This window comes from Aquarana catesbeiana, linkage group LG06 (assembly GCF_042186555.1).
Source record: "Aquarana catesbeiana isolate 2022-GZ linkage group LG06, ASM4218655v1, whole genome shotgun sequence".
Classification (NCBI taxonomy): Eukaryota; Metazoa; Chordata; class Amphibia; order Anura; family Ranidae; genus Aquarana; species Aquarana catesbeiana.
The window spans coordinates 334,779,070-334,799,444 of record NC_133329.1 but is presented as its reverse complement, the minus strand read 5'-3'; the positions used below and the strand labels follow the sequence as shown (position 1 = coordinate 334,799,444).

General features: G+C 42.0%; 1 protein-coding gene across 2 annotated transcripts in view; it reads right to left on the bottom strand.

Annotated features, from left to right (window-relative positions):
• Window positions 1–20,375, bottom strand: part of GPR155 (G protein-coupled receptor 155) — a 93,677-nt gene that overhangs the window by 10,806 nt on the left and 62,496 nt on the right. For both annotated transcript variants that reach the window (XM_073633865.1, XM_073633864.1), the window contains exons 12-15: window positions 19,433–19,569; window positions 17,356–17,451; window positions 10,020–10,084; window positions 2,812–2,952 (exon numbers count right to left, since the gene is read on the bottom strand). In XM_073633865.1, coding sequence (XP_073489966.1) covers window positions 2,812–2,952; window positions 10,020–10,084; window positions 17,356–17,451; window positions 19,433–19,569 — 439 coding nt within the window. The remainder of the gene's footprint in view (window positions 1–2,811; window positions 2,953–10,019; window positions 10,085–17,355; window positions 17,452–19,432; window positions 19,570–20,375) is intronic.

Sequence of the window (20,375 nt, the reverse complement as noted above, 5' to 3'; positions counted from 1 at the left end):
GCTTTCTTTGTGAATACACGCAGAAGCAGGACTCGGGAGCACGCCTGCATGGGTGTTCACCAAGGAGAGCGTTTCTCCAACGTGGACACCTGTTGCGGGTAAGAGCTACCAGCTCCGCCAGGTGACCCCAGAAGAGGACGATCGGGGCCACTCTGTGCAAAATGAACTGCACAGAGGAGGCAAGTATGACATGTTTGTTATTTTTTTATTTTATTTTTTTAAAAGGAGGGGTTTACAAACCCTTTAAGAGGTGAACCTAGGAGGAAATAAGAGGGAAATCATTGGCGATTGCTAAATATTCTTCTTAGTTAGTCACTCCCCGAAACACTATGCAGGATGGGAGATACTAAACACATACTGTTTAATTTACATGGTCTCTTATATTTCTGTATGTGGATGATGGCACTGTAATTATTTTAATAAAAAAAACAAACATTGAAATAACTTTTTCCTAATCAATATACAGCTGTCACATGACCCAAATTTTTCCCAGACTGTCTGCAGGGAAACAAGCAGGAGGAGCTTCTAGTCCTCTATTGCTGGTCACGTTAAAAAAAAAAAAAACAGCAGTAAAAATAAATAATATCAATAAACAAACAGTTTTAAATGGTCATCTAAATATATATTTGAAATCAAATCTTTATTATTTTGTGGAAATAACATGGTGTGGGCGGATTTCTGCCAGTCACAGGCTATGTCACGCCCCTCCAGGCTGCGTCTTAGAATAAGAGGGAAGTTAAAGTGATTGTAAAGGCAGAAGCATTCTATGCTTTAAGATAACAAGCCTTCTGTGTGCAGCAGGCCCCCCTAATACTTATCTGAGTTCCATCTAGATCATGCAATGTTGCCCCTTGTCATTGGCTGAGACAGCAGAGCGGTGCCATTGGCTCCTGCTGCTGTTAGTCAGCCAATGAGGAGAGAGAGGGGGCGGGTCTGGGCTGCGGCTCTGTGTCTGAATGGACACAGCTCAGGTGCCCCCATAGCAAGCTGCTTGCTGTGGGGGCATTCAACAGGAGGGAGGGGCCAGGAGCACTTAAGAAGAACCTGAGAAGGGGGGGATCTGTGCTGCTCTGTGCAAATCCATTGCACAGGGCAGGTAAGTATAACATGTTTGTTACTAACTAAAAAAAAAAACCCCAAAAAACTTTAGTATCACTTTAACCGGTTCCCGACCGGCTCCTGTACAGTTACGTCGGCAGAATGGCGCGGCTGTGCAAAGTAACGTACCCGTACGTTACTATGAATTTGCCGCCGTGTGCGCGCGCCTGCCGCGATCTCTGTGAGTCAGGTTGCAGGTCCCGCGGACTCGATCACCGCGGGCATACGCGCAATCGCCTCACGAAGAGGACGAACGGGGAGATGCCGTTGTAAACAGCATCTCCCCGTTCTGCCTAGTGACAAGTGTCACTCGATCTCTGCTCCCTGTCATTGGAGCAGAGATCAGTGACGTCACACACCAGCCCATCCCCGACAGTTAGAAATCACTCCCCTAGGACACACTTAACCCCTCCCCGCCCCCTAGTGGTTAACCCCTTCACTGCCAGTGTCATTTATACAGGAATCAATGCATTTTTATAGCACTGATTGCTGTATAGATGAAAATGGTCCCAAAAATGTGTCAAAAATGTCCGCCATAACGTCGCAGTCACAATAAAAATCGCTGATCGCCGCCATTACTAGTAAAAAAAAAAAAAAAAAATTAATAAAAATGCCATAAAACTATCCCCTATTTTGTAAACGCTATAACTTTTACGCAAACAAATCAATAAACGCTTATTGCGATTTTTTTTTTTACCAAAAATATGTAGAAGAATACGGATCGGCCTAAATTGAGGAAAAAAAATGTTTTTTTATATATTTTTTGGGGATAATTATTATAGCAAAATGTAAAAAATAATGCGTTTTTTTCAAAATTGGCGCTCTTATTTTGTTTATGGCGCAAAAAATTAAAATCGCAGAGATGATCAAATACCACCAAAAGAAAGCTCTATTTGTGGGAAAAAAAAGGACGTCAATTTTGTTTCGGAGCCACGACGCACGACTGCGCAATTTTCAGTTAAAGCGACGCAGTGCAGAATCACAAAAAGTGCTCTGATCAAGAAGGGGGTAAATCCTTCCGGGGCTGAAGTGGTTAAGCCTCCATTAATCTACATAGAATATTCCACCCACATTGTGTTTAGCTGGTTAGTGGGCATGGAGGAGGAGGGAGGGTGTGGGCTGTCATTTACAACTGTGTAAACACCTACATGTGTGACTCTATAGTCACATTGGCTGCTCAGATGTGATAGGGAAGAAATAGAACCTCACTGAAAACTGAGCATGTGCAGAGTTGCCAAAACAGCTGCAAAATTCCTATCTGAATTAGGGACATTAACAGAAGGGGGAGATAGAGAGCAGCAGGATCAACCAGGTTTATTGCAGAATACAGAAAGTGAATCTCATAGAGACTGTGATAGTATGAACAGCATGTAATACACCATTTATCGATAGTTTATGATGTGGGTTTAGTGACATTTTAAGACTTTTTGCACTTCATTGGAAGCATACTTGTTTTAGGTCTCTGACTCACTAGGTAGAGAAGCCAGTATCAAGACAACAGTCCCAAAAAATGTTACCCTGCACTAAAATGTTGAGAACCAGTCATTGGTGTAATCCTCTCAGATTTGGTAGGCTTAATTTTACAGAGAACTAAATACAGTGAATGACACGGTAGAACAGTAACTGGTGTTCGTAATATTTTGGGTATTATTTTTAGATGACAAGGTGACATGTTATTAGTATAGCTCTCCAGCTCAGTGACAGTGGAAATACCTTCTCTCCTTTACGATATTCCTAACACACAGGTCTTTGTGGTATTGTACAAACTGGTGGCATGTCATGCGGATTTCTTCTGGCAGCCGGGTCTCCTCTACAGCCGCACTGGGTTCTCTGCCATTCCACAGGAATTCAAGTCTAAATGTGCAAATAGGAGACATTTCACAAAACAGCCAGATTTACACAGCTCACAATGAACGTTTTTTTTTATGTAAAATTTTGTTTAAAGAAAGGTTCGTTATAGACCCCAAGGGTGATGGGGTGAATAGATAAAAGTTTGGGAGTGTTCTGCACTAAATAGAAAAGCAACTTGTGTGTGTGTTCATTGGTGTGGATCCAGGAACTAAGGTAAAGGGGGGCAGCTAAGAAATGTATAGAACTACAAATCCCTGCTTTAATAGAGAGCTAAAAATGTTTAATAAATCTGACTTGTTAATGGATAACAACACTTCCGAGCATGTATCTTAAAGTGGTTTGTATTCAGATCCTCATTTAAGCAGCTGGTTTCCCTGATCCTACAACCAGGTCTCAACTTCGCTCTGAGCTTTGTCATACCACCTCACTATCCAATGGAAACCTACTCAATAGCGAGATCGCACTGAGTGGAGGGGGGTCCGTTTGTTTTAGAGAAAATGTGTCTAGTTCAATTTAATTTATGTGTGTTTTTGATTAACAATTTTTTTGCTTGAGGGTCTTTCCCAAGGCTCTGATGGAAGCAGCTGAACCTATTTAGTTTCACTAGGGGTAAATCACAAGTCACTGGCTTAGAACAAATGACTTTGAGAATGGATACTTCCATCAGAAGCTTTTCAACAGGGCTTTTTTTTTAATTTTTACTCCTGACAAAGTCCTTTTAAGATCCATTTGAAGGCCGACACATTTTTATGTCTTTATAATACTTTACTCATGTAGGTCATTAATTGTGGCTTATAAATGCTTGGAAGTGCCCTTAAAAACACCTTAGTAAAAATGCTGCTTTCTTCCCGCTCACTCCAGTGATCTATTTTGCCATAGTTTAGTAACAGCTACACCACTTAGCACAAGTGTCCTCGCCCAGACATGTGCTGCACTAGAAGAATGTGTGTATCTGACTAATTCTTTTACTGAGCCCTGACTGCAAACTGAACTGGATCTACCTCTGGTGCCCGTTAGACCACACAGACATATTTAGACACCTTGTATAATTGATAACAGGAATAGGGAGGTAAGAATATGAAAATGGAGGTTGTTGGTACATTGTCTATCTGACTAGATATTTTTGTGACTTGACCTTGGCTCTGAAAGACGTTAGCAGAATACCAAATTACATACAATTCTACAACCACAGCTAAAAAATGTTCCATATATAACAGTCTAAAAATGTCAGCTTTAAGTGTTTGCTGTGATGTCCAGCACTGCATCTCTAAATGTTCAGTTTGGTACATATATAATTTGTATACAGGCACAACTTTCATACTTTTGGCTCTGTATGCCACCAGGATAAAATTAAAATGAAACAATCCAAATGAATTTGAAGTGCAGACTTTCAGCTTTAATTCAAGAGGTTGAATATAAATATCAAGTACAAATTTTAGGAACTGCAACCATTTTTTACACACACCCCCATTTTCAGGGGCTCAAATATAATTGGACAAATGAATATAAATCATAAATAAAATGTTCATTTTTAATATTTTGTTGAGAAGCCTTTACTGGCAATGACTGCCTGAAGTCTGGAACCCATGGCCATTACCAAAGACTGGGTTTCCTCCTTTCTGATGCTTTGCCAGGCTCTAACTGCAGCTGTCTTCAGTTGTTCTTTGTAGGCCTTTCTGTCTTTAGTTTTGCCTTCAGCAAGTGAAATGCATGCTCAATTGTGTTGAGATCAGGTGACTGACTCGGCCATTGCAGAATATTTCACTTCTTTTCCTTTAAAAGCTCTTGGGTTGCTTTTGCAGTATGTTTTTGATCATTGTACATCTGTACTGTAAAGCGCCGTCCAATTAACTTTGCTGCATTTGGCTGAATCTGGGCTGACGGAATATCTCTAAACACAGCAGAATTCATCCAGCTGCTTCTGTCACATCATCATAGGCATGCGCAGCCTATTGCATTAGGATGTGCACCCCAAAGCTCAAACACACATGCGCATATACAGTGAGGCAAAAAAGTATTTAGTCAGCCACCAATTGTGCAAGTTCTCCCACTGAAAAAGATGAGAGAGGCCTGTAATTGTCATCATAGGTATACCTCAACTATGAGAGACAAAATGTGGAAACAATTCCAGACAATCGCATTGTCTGATTTTTGAAAGAATTTATTTGCAAATTATGGTGGAAAATAAGTGTTTGGTCACCTACAACAAACAAGCAAGATTTCTGGCTCTCACAGACCTGTATCTTCTTCTTTAAGAGGCTATTCTGTCCTCCACCCACCTGTATTAATGGCACCTGTTTGAACTTGTTATCAGTATAAAAGACACCTGTCCACAACCTCAAACAGTCACACTCCACTATGGTGAAGACCAAAGAGCTGTCAAAGGACACCAGAATCAAAATTGTAGACCTGCACCAGGCTGGGAAGACTGAATCTGCAATAGGCAAAATAGGCAAGCAGCTTGGTGTGAAGAAATCAACTGTGGGAGCAATAAATAAATAAATTATATATATATATATATATATATATATATATATATATATATATATACACACACACACACACACACACACACAGTGGGGATGGAAAGTATTCAGATCCCCTTAAATTTTTCACTCTTTGTTATATTGCAGCCATATGCTAAAATCATTTAAGTTCATTTTTTTCCTCATTAATATACACACAGCACCCCATATTGAGAGAAAAACACAGAATTGTTGACATTTTTGCAGGTTTATTAAAAAAGAAAACTGAAATATCACATAGTCCTAAGTATTCAGACCCTTTGCTCAGTATTTAGTAGAAGCACCCTTTTGATCTAATACAGCCATGAGTCTTTTTGGGAAAGATGCAACAAGTTTTTCACACCTGGATTTGGGGATCCTCTGCCATTCCTCCTTGCAGATCCTCTCCAGTTCTGTCAGGTTGGATGGTAAACGTTGGTGGACAACCATGTTTAGGTCTCTCCGGAGATGCTCAATTGGGTTTAAGTCAGGGCTCTGGCTGGGCCATTCAAGAACAGTCACGGAGTTGTTGTGAAGCCACTCTGGACGGCCAGCTCTAGGAAGGGTTCTAGTCGTCCCAAACGTCTTCCATTTAAGGATTTTGGAGGCCACTGTGCTCTTAGGAACCTTAAGTGCAGCAGACTTTTTTTTGTAACCTTGGCCAGATCTGTGCCTTGCCACAATTCTGTCTCTGAGCTCTTCAGGCAGTTCCTTTGACCTCATGATTCTCATTTGCTCTGACATGCACTGTGAGCTGTAAGGTCTTATATAGACAGGTGTGTGGCTTTCCTAATCAAGTCCAATCAGTATAATCAAACACAGCTGGACTCAAATGAAGGTGTAGAACCATCTCAAGGATGATCAGAAGAAATGGACAGCACCTGAGTTAAATATATGAGTGTCACAGCAAAAGGTCTAAATACTTAGGACCATGTGATATTTCAGTTTTTCTTTTTAATAAATCTGCAAAAATGTCAACAATTCTGTGTTTTTCTGTAAATATGGGTTGCTGTGTGTATATTAATGAGGAAAAAAGTTAACTTAAATGATCTTAGCAAATGGCTGCAATATAACAAAGAGTGAAAAATTTAAGGGGGTCTGAATACTTTCCGTCGTGTGTGTGTGTGTGTGTGTGTATATTTTAACTAAAACATATAGAATTAGGTGTAACAATCTAAAAAATTAAAATTCAGAAGTGCTATAATGGTGTGAACCTCCCAACTAAAAAGTTGTTGCACTTGTAACCTCAGTAACTTACTGAAGTTACGTATTCATCAGGGTATAACACGCACAGGCAGTCAGTGCCCATCTGCAGCCTCACCATTGCCATCAATGCAGCCTGATCAATGCACATCTGCAGCCTCACAAGTGCCATCAATGCAGCCTCATCAGTCCACATCAATGCAGCCTCACCATTGCCATCAGTGCAGCCTGATCAATGCCCATCTGCAGCCCAGAGGGGACAGGGAGGGGGCGGGACGAGCGCCGACAGATTACATACAGTGAAAATCTCCTATGATAGACAGAACAGTGGTCCCATAGCAGCCCAAGAGATGGGACTTCCTATTACAGAGGCCGCCAAGTAAACAGGAGATTCTCACTGTATGTAATCTGACGGTGCTCATCCTGCCCCCCCTCCCTATCCCCTCCGAGGCAGCTAAAATTTAAGTATTGGTGTATAACACGCATGCACTATTTGCACCCAATTTTCATGGTGAAAAAGTGAGTGTTATACGCCAATAAATTTGTATTGCAATTATCTATAGAGGGGTTTCCACCAGCCTTGCTAAGTTTAAAAAAAAAAAAAAAATGCATGTCTTATTCTCATTTTGATGTGTATTACATGTGAAATCACACATCACTGGAATGACTGAAGTTAATCTGTATGGCAAATATCTGTAGGAGGGGTTTCCACCATCCCTGCCAAGTTTCATTTTTTATGTCTTTTTTCAGTTTGATGTGCATTATATGTGATGTTACAAATCACAGAGTCCGGTGTTGTGGTAATATTGAAGTTTATTGAGATTTCCATACATTAGAGGGTTCCACCATTATTGTTTAGTTATTGAATAGTAAGTTAGCGCTACACTTTTTTTTTTGTGGTGTGGGAACATATAACAGTGCTTAGCAGCCTTTTACTGACACTTTTTTATTTTACCTCCAGTAGTTTATTGTAAATAGTGTGGTGATTAAAATTTTATACTAAAGATCGGCAGGTGGCATTAATAAACATCAACGGATTTCAGTTGTGCCCCACCAGGCCGGCCCCCCGTGGACAATGTGCCTGGCTGCTGAATTCATCTTCCCATCCCTACACTCAGTGCACTGATGGACACTGATTGGCAGCACTGATAGGCAGCACTCATGGGCACTGATTGGCAGCACTGATGGCTACTGATAGGCAGCACTGGTTGGCAGCACTGATGGGCCCTGATTGGCAGCACTGATGGGCACTGATAGGCAGCACTGTCACTGATAGATATTACTGATGGGCAACACTGATTGGCAGCACTGGTGGGCATTGATAGGTGGCACTGATTGGAAGCACTTATGGGCAGCACTGATTCGCACTGATAGGCGGCACTGGTGGGCACCAATTGGTGGCATTGGTTGGCACTTATAGGCAGCACTGATTGGCACCGATAGGCAGCACTGATTGCCACTAATTAGCACTGATAGGTAGCATTGGTTGGCAATGAAAGGTGGCACTGATAGGTGGTACTGACTGGAACTGATAGGCAGCACTGATAGGTGGCATTGGTAGGCACTGAGGCAGCAAAGATAGGCAGCACTGATGGGCACTAATTGGTGGCATTGGTTGGCACTGATAGGCAGCACTGATAGGCAACACTGATTGCCAGCACTGATAGGTGGCACTGATGGGCAGCACTGATGGGTACTAATTAGTAGCATTGGTTGGCATTGATTGGCAATGAAAGGTGGCACTGATAGGTGGCATTGGTTGGCACCGATTGGCACTGATAGAGGAGAGGGGGAGTTTCACATTGAGCAGTCAGCGAGGCTTGAAGGAGCCGCTAAGTGTGTGAAACTGTCATGTAATATAACTGCCAGCTGTCAAAACTCAGGGGTGATGTCGGGGGTGGGCGGGACCGAACAGCTATCAAACACCAGCCAATGATTGCTGATGACTGCTTAAGAAAGGTGGTGGGAGCGGCCCACCCAGCCCCTATCCCATTGGTTGGTGTTTGATAGCTGTTCGCTCCCGCCCACCCCCGAGTTTTGACACCTGGTCTCTCTCCCTGCATGCAGTTACATTACATGACAGTTTCACGCACTTAGTGGCTTGTACAAGCCTCGCTGACTGCTCAATGTGATACTGTTAAGCAGGCAGCGCACTATACACTATCTTGCAGTATTTCAGAGCAAATCTCGGGAGACAGCCGGCATGCAGCTACACTAACACGCGGGGGGTGTGCACATCCCACACCCTGTGCACACGCCTATGCACATCATGAATGGACATCAATGACCCAGTGCCACTGGAAGCCATGCATGCCCATGCCATCATGCTGCCTCCACCATGTTTTACAGAGGCTATTGTGTGCTTTGGATCATGAGCTATTCCAAGCCTTCCCCACACCTTTTTCTTCCCGTCATTCTGGTACAGATTATTCTTAGTTTCATCCATCCAAAGAATAATTTTCCAGAACTGGTCTGTTTTTTTTGGCAAAGTCTAACCTGGCTTTTCTATTCTTAAGGCTTATGAATGGTTGAACCTTGGGGTGAACCCTCTGTATTAGCTTTTGTGATGTCTTCTCTTGATTGTGGACTTTGACAATGATACGCCAACCTCCTGGAAAGTGTCCTTCACTTGTTGGGATGTTGTGAATGTTTTTTTTTTTTACCATAGAGAGGATCCTGCAAACATCAACCACTGTTGTCTTCCGTTGAAGTCCAGGTCTTTTTATGTTGCTGAGCTCACCAGTGTGTTCTTCATTCCTCAGAATGTACCAAGCTGTTGATTTGGCCACTCCTAATGTTGCTGCAATCTCTCTGATGGATTTGTTTAGTTTTTGAAGCCTTACAAAGGCCTGTTTCACTTGCATGGACAGCTCCTTTGAACGCAAGATGTAGGTAGTTTCACAGCAATAGATTCTAAATGCAAATACCACACTTAGAATCAACTCCACACCTTTTATCAGCTTAATGAAGAAAAAAGCCAGTAGCCCACAACTGGCCATGAAACAGCTTTTGGTTCAATAGTCAAATTACCTTTGGCCCCTTGAAAAAAGGGGGGGTGGCTATTCTTAAAAGCTGTAATTCCTAAACTCTTTCTCTGATTTGGATGTTCATACCCTCAAATTAAACCTGAGAGTGTGCACTTTCAGCCCATATCATTATATACGGTAACTATAGCTTGAATATGTTTTGTTAAATACCTGAAAAACAAACTAAAATTGTGCCTGTGTCCAAATATATATGGACCTAACTGTACATCTTCTTAAAAGATATTATGAAATCAACAAGACCATTGGTTGGAACTTTAACTATTCTGGGTATTTTGAAATATTGCATGCAAATCAAAAAAAATATTGCAAGATATACCTTTTTTTGAATGGAAGAATAATCAAGTGTTTGTCCAATCCAAAAATGGCAAATGACAGGAAACCCTATAGAGATCAATCAACAAAGTTATAAACAGAAAATGTATGTGATGGTGTGAATCGCTGCAATCTCCTCCTCCAAAGCCACATAGCCCTAACAAAGTTACATTTTGCCCCTGCAGCAACAAGTCTCCCCATACTTGCCTGGTACATGTCCCGGCCAATGGTGTCAATGCCAATGGCATAAGCTTACTGATTATACTAGCTCAGGTAGCATTTAACAGTGGCACAACGTACCCATTGCAGTTGTCTTGCATACAATGTGTTGTACACATGGTAGCCAACAGTCTAAACCTCTCCCATTAAAAAGAAATTCTTACTGGTTGTTTAGTTATACTCCTTTCAAAAATGAAAATTTAGCTTTGAAATACATACAGGGAAAGCTGCCTACCTGCTCAGAACTCCATTTTTTTTTTTACCAAGGCAAAGTTGTAGTGCATATCGCCAACCCACTGTATTTTGTCAGTAATCTGGGAAGCTGTTTTGCATAGCTGTTTGGAATGCTGGACAAGTACACCCCTCCCCACCCAAACGGCCCACCATGTGTCCCACATATAGAAAGCATTATGTAACCCAAACAGTCATTACCAAGTACCTCTCAGCCAACAATCACAATAAACCTGTCTTGGAAGTTTGAAATGCATTGTAAAACATTAAGGAGAGAGAGCGGTAAGTTACATAGTGCAGGCTTTAGGAGAGCCACCCCACATGCAAGGGACTCTGTGAAATCTGACTGCAAAGAATTCTAGTTATATTCAGAAATAAAGAATAATACAGCTAATGTTAGTTCTTCCATTAAGAGTGTTCACAGGAAAAGCTCATGTTCTGTAAGCCATGGCATTCCTGTTTAAAATGCTTCCCAGCCACTTCTACACACACACACACACACACACACACACAGTATCTCACAAAAGTGAGTACACTCCTCACATTTTTGTAAATATTTTATTATATTGTTTCATGTGACAACACTGAAGAATTTACACTTTGCTACCATGTAAAGTAGTGAGTGTACAGCTTGTAAAACAGTGTAAATTTGCAGTCCCCTCAAAATAACTCAACACACAGCCATTAATGTCTAAACCGCTGGCAACAAAAGCGAATATACCCCTAAGTGAAAATGTCCAAATTGGGCCCAATTATCCATTTTCCCTCCCCGGTGTCATGTGACTCATTAGTGTTACAAGGTCTCAGGTGTGAATGGGGAGCAGGTGTGTTACATTTGGCATTATCGCTCTCACTCTCTCATACTGGTCACTAAAAGTTCAACATGACACCTCATGCCAAAGAACTCTCTGAGGTTCTGAAAAAAAGAATTTCTGCTCTACATAAAGATGGCCTAGGCTATAAGAAGATTGCCAAGACCCTGACACTGAGCTGCAGCAAGGTGGCCAAGACCATACAGTGCCCTTCAACCTCCGCAGCAATGTTGGCAGCACTCATACATCTATTTCCCAAAGACAACCTCTGAATATGATGCTGAGCACGTGCACTCAACTTCTTTGGTCGACCATGGTGAGGCCTGTTCTGAGCGGAGGTTGAATCGTGCTAAAACAGATTGGTGATCATACACATCATCACCAAACCAAATATTTAGAACTAAGTGAAGAGTTCCCCTTTAGTGTATACATAATATACAAAACACATGTCAAATGAATAATCAATCCAAAAATAAAATGTTCAAAGTGATAATAAAAAGTCCATGTATAAAAAATAAATCACCCAAGTGATATGAAAGTATCTTAAAAAAGTTCCAAAAAACATAAATTCTTGCTGTGAGAAGAAAAAAGCGTGCTTGCTCCACCACCGTGAAATCAGACTGGCCGCTTACCAGAAACTCATGATCCCCTGTCACAGAGGATCAGAGAAAGCTGTTTGTTAATACTGCTTCGAACCACGACCAATGGATCAGAGACCTTATACCGAGATGGGACATCAAAGACTGCAGGGTCAGGCTAAAGATGTTCACACTGACAGGTACTCAGACATCAGCCTACAGCATTGCAGATACGGTCATAGAAGGAAAAAAAGGCTCCATATAGTGTAAAATCATTGACTTTATTGGATAAGTAAAAAGTTAAACTCGCATGTTAGTAGACAATAGTAGGCATGTAGTGTAGTCTGGAGCGCCGGCCGGAAGCTCACAGACAGCTCGTCCTACTGGTAACAACAGCAGCAATGGGAGGTGACGAGAACGCGTCGCGTTTCGTGATAGAGTCACATCATCCAGGGGCACGGGCGGCACGTCTCGTCACCTCCCCTTATAGTACTAAGAGCCTGACCAAGCCTCACTTTGAGTTCCACTCCATCGGCAGACTTGCACAAAAAATTGAAAAATCCCAAGCACTGATTGGTGCCTCACTAAACCAAGCCTCACTGTGAATACCGAATCATCAGCGAGCCTACCCAGGTCAGATAATCCCAAACACTGAGTGGTGTCAGGTGCGCAAGTGTGTGCACAATCACTGGAGAAATAATTAATCATGAATTGCAATAAACCGCTGGCTGGAAGGGGGTATGAGGTCAGGTATCTGGGAACCATAGAACTCATATGGAGATAGGTACCCCAAAAAAAACAATAAAATGTCAACAAATTACTAAAATTGTCAAGTCCACCAGTGCGATCCGTGTCACAGACTGGACATGAATTGACTTGAGCATAAGGAGACATGCTAAAAGATAAAATAAACAAAGGCCACCCGGTGGCCATGTTAAAAATTGCAAAAAGATATATAAAAAGATAATAAACTAATAATAAGGATTCATTTAAAAATATCAATATTATTATTAAATATTGTTTATTTGTCTTTTGGGATCTATTCTTGCAATGTTTTCTATCAATATTTTCCTCAAGACGAATTTGTGGGGCTATGGTCCTATTACAGTCATGATTAGGTTTATTGGTTCCAATTGATTCAATATATCCATTGGGATTAGTTTTCTGACATGGCTCTATAGTGCTGTGCCATTTTGAATACAGCCACTAGGTGGCCACCGTGCTTTTCATTGACATGTCTCCTTATGTCTTTTATAAGCCAGGTCCTGTCTGTGATACGGACCATGCTGCTAGATGGGACCTATTTGTTTAGGATTATTTTGAGGCTTTTTTGCCTTTATTTTATTTATACAATATAGGTATGACTTCTGTGTGTTCGTAAGGATACACAGCTCTATTACCTAAAGTTTATTTTATTTCTATTTTCATTTATATATCTTTTTGCAATTTTTAACATGGCCACCGGGTGGCCTTTGTTTATTTTATCTTTAGCATGTCCCCTTATGCTCAAGTCAATTCATGTCCAGTCTGTGACACGGATCGCACTGGTTGACTTGACAATTTTAGTAATTTGTTGACATTTTATTGCTTTTTTTGGGGTACCTATCTCCATAGGAGTTCTATGGTTCCCAGATACCTGACCTCATACCCCCTTCCAGCCAGCGGTTTATTGCAATTCATGATTAATTATTTCTCCAGTGATTGTGCACACACTTGCGCACCTGACACCACTCAGTGTTTGGGATTATCTGACCTGGGTAGGCTCGCTGATGATTCGGCATTCACAGTGAGGCTTGGTTTAGTGAGGCACCAATCAGTGCTTGGGATTTTTCAATTTTTTGTGCAAGTCTGCCGATGGAGTGGAACTCAAAGCGAGGCTTGGTCAGGCTCTTAGTACTATAAGGGGAGGTGACGAGACGCGCCGCCCGTGCCCCTGGATGATGTGACTCTATCACGAAACACCGCGTAGGGCAGAGCGACGTGTTCTCGTCACCTCCCATTGCTGCTGTTGTTTCCAGTAGGACAAGCTGTCTGTGAGCTTCCGGCCGGCGCTCCAGACTACACTACATGCCTACTATTGTCTACTAACATGTGAGTTTAACTTTTTACTTATCCAATAAAGTCAATGATTTTACACTATATGGAGCCTTTTTTTCCTTCTATGACCGTATCTGCAATGCTGTGGGCTGATGTCTGAGTACCTGTCAGTGTGAACATCTTTAGCCTGACCCTGCAGTCTTTGATGTCCCATCTCGGTATAAGGTCTCTGATCCATTGGTCGTGGTTCGAAGCAGTATTAACAAACAGCTTTCTCTGATCCTCTGTAACAGGGGATCATGAGTTTCTGGTAAGCGGCCAGTCTGATTTCACGGTGGTGGAGCAAGCACGCTTTTTTCTTCTCACAGCAAGAATTTATGTTTTTTGGAACTTTTTTAAGATACTTTCATATCACTTGGGTGATTTATTTTTTATACATGGACTTTTTATTATCACTTTGAACATTTTATTTTTGGATTGATTATTCATTTGACATGTGTTTTGTATATTATGTATACACTAAAGGGGAACTCTTCACTTAGTTCTAAATATTTGGTTTGGTGATGATGTGTATGATCACCAATCTGTTTTAGCACGATTCAACCTCCGCTCAGAACAGGCCTCACCATGGTCGACCAAAGAAGTTGAGTGCACGTGCTCAGCATCATATTCAGAGGTTGTCTTTGGGAAATAGATGTATGAGTGCTGCCAACATTGCTGCGGAGGTTGAAGGGGTAGAGGGGGTCAGCCTGTCAGTGCTCAGACCATACGTTGCACATTGCATCAAATTGGTCTGCATGGCTGTCGTCCCAGAAGGAAGCCTCTTCTAAAGATGATGCACAAGAAAGCCCGCAAACAGTTTGCTGAAGACATGCAGACTAAGGACATGGATTACTGGAACCATATCCTGGGTCTGACGAGACCAAGATAAACTTATTTGGTTCAGATGGTGTCAAGCGTGTGTGGCAGCAACCTTGCCTACAGTCAAGCATGGTGGTGGGAGTGTCATGGTCTGGGGCTGCATGAGTGCTGCCAGCACTGGGGAGCTACAGTTCATTGAGGGAACCATGAATGCCAACATGTACTGTGACATACTGAAGCAGAGCATGATCCCCTCCGTTCGGAAACTGGGCCACAGGGTAGTATTCCAACATGATAACGACCCCAAACACACCTCCAAGATGACCACTGCCTTGCTAAAGAAGCTGAAAGTAAAGGTGATGGACTGGCCAAGCATTTCTCCAGACCTAAACCCTTTTGAGCATCTGTGGGGTATCCTCAAAACAGAGGGTAGAGAAGCGCAAGGTCTCTAACATCCACTAGGTCTGTGATGTTGTCATGGAGGAGTGGAAGAGGACACCAGTGGCAACGTGTGATGGTCTGGTGAACTCCATGCCAAGAGGGTTAAGGCAGTGCTGGAAAATAATGGTGGCCACACAAAATATTGACACTTTGGGCCCAATTTGGACATTTTCACTTAGGAGTGTACTCACTTTTGTTGCCAGCAGTTTAGACATTAATGGCTGTGTGTTGAGTTATTTTGAGGGGACAGCATATTTACACTGTTATACAAGCTGTACACTCACTACTTTACATTGTAGCAAAGTGTATATATATATATTATATATATATATACACACACAGTGGGGATGGGAAGTATTCAGACCCCCTTAAATTTTTCACTCTTTGTTATATTGCAGTCATTTGCTAAAATCATTTAAGTTCGATTTTTTCCTCATTAATGTACACACAGCAACCCCATATTGACAGAAAAACACAGAATTGTTGACATTTTTGCAGATTTATTAAAAAAGAAAAACTGAAATATCACATGGTCCTAAGTATTCAGACCCTTTGCTCAGTATTTAGTAGAAGCACCCTTTTGATCTAATACAGCCATGAGTCTTTTTGGGAAAGATGCAACAAGTTTTTCACCCCTGGATTTGGGGATCCTCTGCCATTCCTCCTTGCAGATTCTCTCCAGTTCTGTCAGATTGGATGGTAAATGTTGGTGGACAGCCATTTTTAGGTCTCTCCAGAGATGCTTAATTGGGTTTAAGTCAGGGCTCTGGCTGGGCCATTCAAGAACAGTCACAGAGTTGTTGTGAGGCCACTCCTTTGTTATTTTAGCTGTGTGCTTAGGGTCATTGTCTTGTTGGAAGGTAAACCTTCGGCCCAGTCTGAGGTCCTGAGCACTCTGGAGAAGGTTTTCATCCAGGATATCCTTGTACTTGGCCGCATTCATCTTTCCCTCGATTGCAACCAGTCGTCCTGTCCCTGCAGCTGAAAAACAACCCCACAGCATGATGCTGCCACCACCATGCTTCACTGTTTGGACTGTATTGGACAGGTGATGAGCAATGCTGGTTTTCTCCACACATACCGCTTAGAATTAAGGCCAAAAAGTTCTATCTTGATCTCCTCAGACCAGAGAATCTTATTTCTCACCATCTTGGAGTCCTTCAGGTGTTGTTTAGCAAACATGCAGGCTTTCATGTGTCTTGCACTGAGGAGAGGCTTCTGTCGGGCCACTCTGCCATAAAGCCCCAACTGGTGGAGGGCTGCAGTGATGGTTGACTTTCTACAACTTTCTCCCATCTCCCGACTGCATCGCTGGAGCTCAGCCACAGTGAACTTTGGGTTCTTCTTTACCTCTCTCACCAAGGCTCTTCTCCCCTGATAGCTCAGTTTGGCTGGACGGCCAGCTCTAGGAAGGGTTCTGGTCATCCCAAACGTCTTCCATTTAAGGATTATGGAGGCCACTGTGCTCTTAGGAACCTTAAGTGCAGCAGAAATTTGTTTGTAACCTTGGCCAGATCTGTGCCTTGCCACAATTCTGTCTCTGAGCTCTTCAGGGAGTTCCTTTGACCTCATGATTCTCATTTGCTCTGACATGCACTGTGAGCTGTAAGGTCTTATATAGACAGGTGTGCGGCTTTCCTAATCAAGTCCAATCAGTATAATCAAACACAGCTGGACTCAAATGAAGGTGTAGAACCATCTCAAGGATGATCAGAAGAAATGGACAGCACCTGAGTTAAATATATGAGTGTCACAGCAAAGGGTCTGAATACTTAGGACCATGTGATATTTCAGTTTTTCTTTTTTGATAAATCTGCAAAAATGTCAATATGGGGTGCTGTGTGTACATTCATGAGGAAAAAAATGAACTTAAATGATTTTAGCAAATGGCTGCAATAAGACAAAGAGTGAAAAATTTAAGGGGGTCTGAATACTTTCCGTCCCCACTGTGTTTATATATGTATATATATAGATATACATCTAGATAGATAGATAAATAGATACACACACATACCTCTACACACATATACACACACATAATGCTGCACTCAGCTCAGGGGAAATTTCCGCATATTCACTGTAAAATATTTCTGCTACGAGAAGCTAACATTTTACCCTAGCCAAAGAGTGAGATTTACATTGAAAACAAATGATTACTTACTTGGCCAAAATTAAACACAGCACAAAAGAACTGAAGCTCAACATACAGTCTCCCTGGCACCAGATTAAAAAGCCACCAGAAGCAGCTGGATACATTCTGTAGAAGAAAAAAAAATGGTGAGAATAAAATGTTTTGCATGAAAATCCTCCCTGAACAGTTTTCTCAGCAGGTAAAAGACATAACATTCCTGACTTTCTAGGCAATGAAGAAAATCTGTAATACGCACTTCCAGCAACACTCATCCATTCAGTTAATTGGTTGGTGAGTCAGCCTGTTTGGTCTTTTTTCATGCACTTTAAACACTGCCTGTTTATTTGCAATTCACTTTAGTCTGCAGGTTATCTAGCTACTGGAATATAAAGCAAGTCCTCAAAGTGAACCTAACCTAGCTACAATTATGCCAAAATTAAAAGTACTGATATGTGTAGGCACCTTGTGGTGTCTTCATATTATTTATTGTGGTCCTGTGAAGCCTCCACAGTTCTTAGTTCCAGGCTGTACACAGGTCATCAACGTGTATCCGAGTCAAAATTAAACTCCCCTTTTTCATTCAACTAACAAGTACCAGAGTCTCTTTTTCCAAATGACATTCTGCCAAATTGACAGTTGAATACATGGAAATGGGTTTGTCTCCAGGTAAGAACAGGGTTCACTCTGAACTAGAGGAAGGAGTCGAGGCTCTAGGTACAGCCTTGGGCATAGGGTCAAAGGGGTTCCACAGGGACAAAGGGATCAAAATGAAGGCTACTACATGGTGCCTGCATTTCTGCATTATTGTTCTGATCGGGACAAAACCTCAACACATTTTCTTAGTGTTGAAGCACGCTTGCACCTTCCTGCCTTGCACATATTTCTATTGGCTAGTGATGCAGGCCATTCGTGTAATGTGCCAATTGGAATGTGTGGGTCTGGGGCTCAGCAGCAAGCTCTGACAATACCAAGCAAGCTCTGAGCTTTGCCTAGTCAGAAGGGTTGATATTTGGGTGAATCAGAGGATACTGAAATCTGCTGCAGGTATGTGCCTGGACTTCAAATCCATCACAAACTTTCAATATTATGAAAGTAAGAGTCTCTTTAAAAAAGGTAGTTTTTATATCAGGTCAGATCCAGAATCATATAAAGAGAGGTCAACCTTACGCATCACATTACTACTTTATTTATAAAATACAATAAAATGCGGAGAAAAAAATTGCTAAAATGACATGCATGTAGTCAACTATTATATTCTTTGGACAGGAAATCCCCCAACTCTCCATCACAGGTATAGTCAATAGACGTATTCCTACATCAATATCCTGCAGATTCACATTAGCTGACGCATTTCCAGGAACAAGCCCTCTTCTTCAGAGCTAACCAGCTTGTACACATACTAGTCTCTCTTTATAGTCAAGGCAAAGTATGAAGGTGATGCACAAGGTTGGTGCATTCTCTCTTTTTATGATTTTAGTTCTGTTTGAAGATTTCCCTAATCAGAAGGGAGCAGCAAGGCCTGGAATAGGCTAATGACATCACAGGAACTGGTTCGGTGCATGAGAATTCCCTGATCTGTGTCTGATCCAAATCCTTAGCGCTGGGTGCTGGCAGTGTGTTTATATCCATTTATATCAAGGTGTTTTAATGCTACTCATTCCAAATGGAAAATAATTCATATTTAGCGCTCATTCCAAGATAGAGATCATAGGTGTGGTGTAAGGTTGTAAACAAAGACATGAAAAAGCATTTACACCACTTTACATGTATACTTAGGGGACAGTGAAGGCCATCCCCAGAACATAACAAACACCTTAGTTACAAATGCAATGTGACTAGAGGAATGGTTAAGCTCAAGGAAATACTCCACCCTTTAAAGGAATAGGGGAGGACTGAAGCATTTTTTTTTTTTTTTTTAGTTGGAATCCTCCTTCATTCCAATATATATATATATATATATATATATATATATATATATATATATATGGTTTTGGAATATGCCTCAGATCAACTTGGGTAGCATACACCTAATAAAAGCACCACTTAGTGCAAATGTTAGTATCATACAACTAACCATCCCAGAAAGGTGCCAATATAATCAACTTACAGCAAATAGGCCAACAATGAGAAGTAAGCAGAGTAATACATGTCTGGCAATCTGTCTGTCTCCGCTGTGCAGGTGTTGTTGCTCTTCCTGGGAAAGAGGACATCTCTGAGAGTTGCAGCGACTCAGACATTCATGTGCTTGTGGAAAGAATGGGCACAATTACACCAAATAGCCTATAAAGTGATGACTTATTAAGAGCAGGCATGAAGAAAATGTGTCCTCGAGATCAGAGCAATACCCAGCGGTGCGCTTGCGGGACAAAAAGTCATGCAAGCAGCATCTTTGGGGCAGTTTGGGAGTGGTGTATACACCGCTCCCAAAATGCCCTGCGCATTGAAACACGGGCGCTTGTAACCCTTTCTTCAGCCGCTAGAGGACAAAAAGTGCTGCTAAAACTACAGTAAAGCGCCGCTAAAACTAGCGGTGCTTTACCGCTAATGCGCCCCTGCCCCAGAGTGAAGTAGTAAACAGGCAAAAGTGGAGCTGGGGATTCAGGAGCAAAAATCTTAAAATGGATCTTCACCCAAAAGGTGAAGTTCCGCTTTAAGTCCTCCCCCCTACCAAATTTGGCAAGTAATTTTTTCTGGGGGGGGGGGGGGGGTTGGGTTGAGGAAAGTGGGTACCTAGTCTTTACAGGTACCCACTTCCACTTGGATCGCCTAGGCGAAGTTCTCCTCTCCCCCTCCCTGCAGTCTTCTGGGACACGTCACAGGTCCTAGAAGACTGCAGGACCATTTACAAAGTGCAGTGGGCAACTGGCTGCGAACCCGCAAGCTGTCACAGACGAGTGCCAACACTTAAGATACCGGTGAAAAACTAGCCCGGGTGAGAACGGCGCTAGATAAATGGACAGGTAAGTGTCCTATAATTAAAAGTCAGCAGCTACAGGATTTGTAGCTGCTGACTTTTAATTTGTTACATACTGGAGAACTGCTTTATGGAT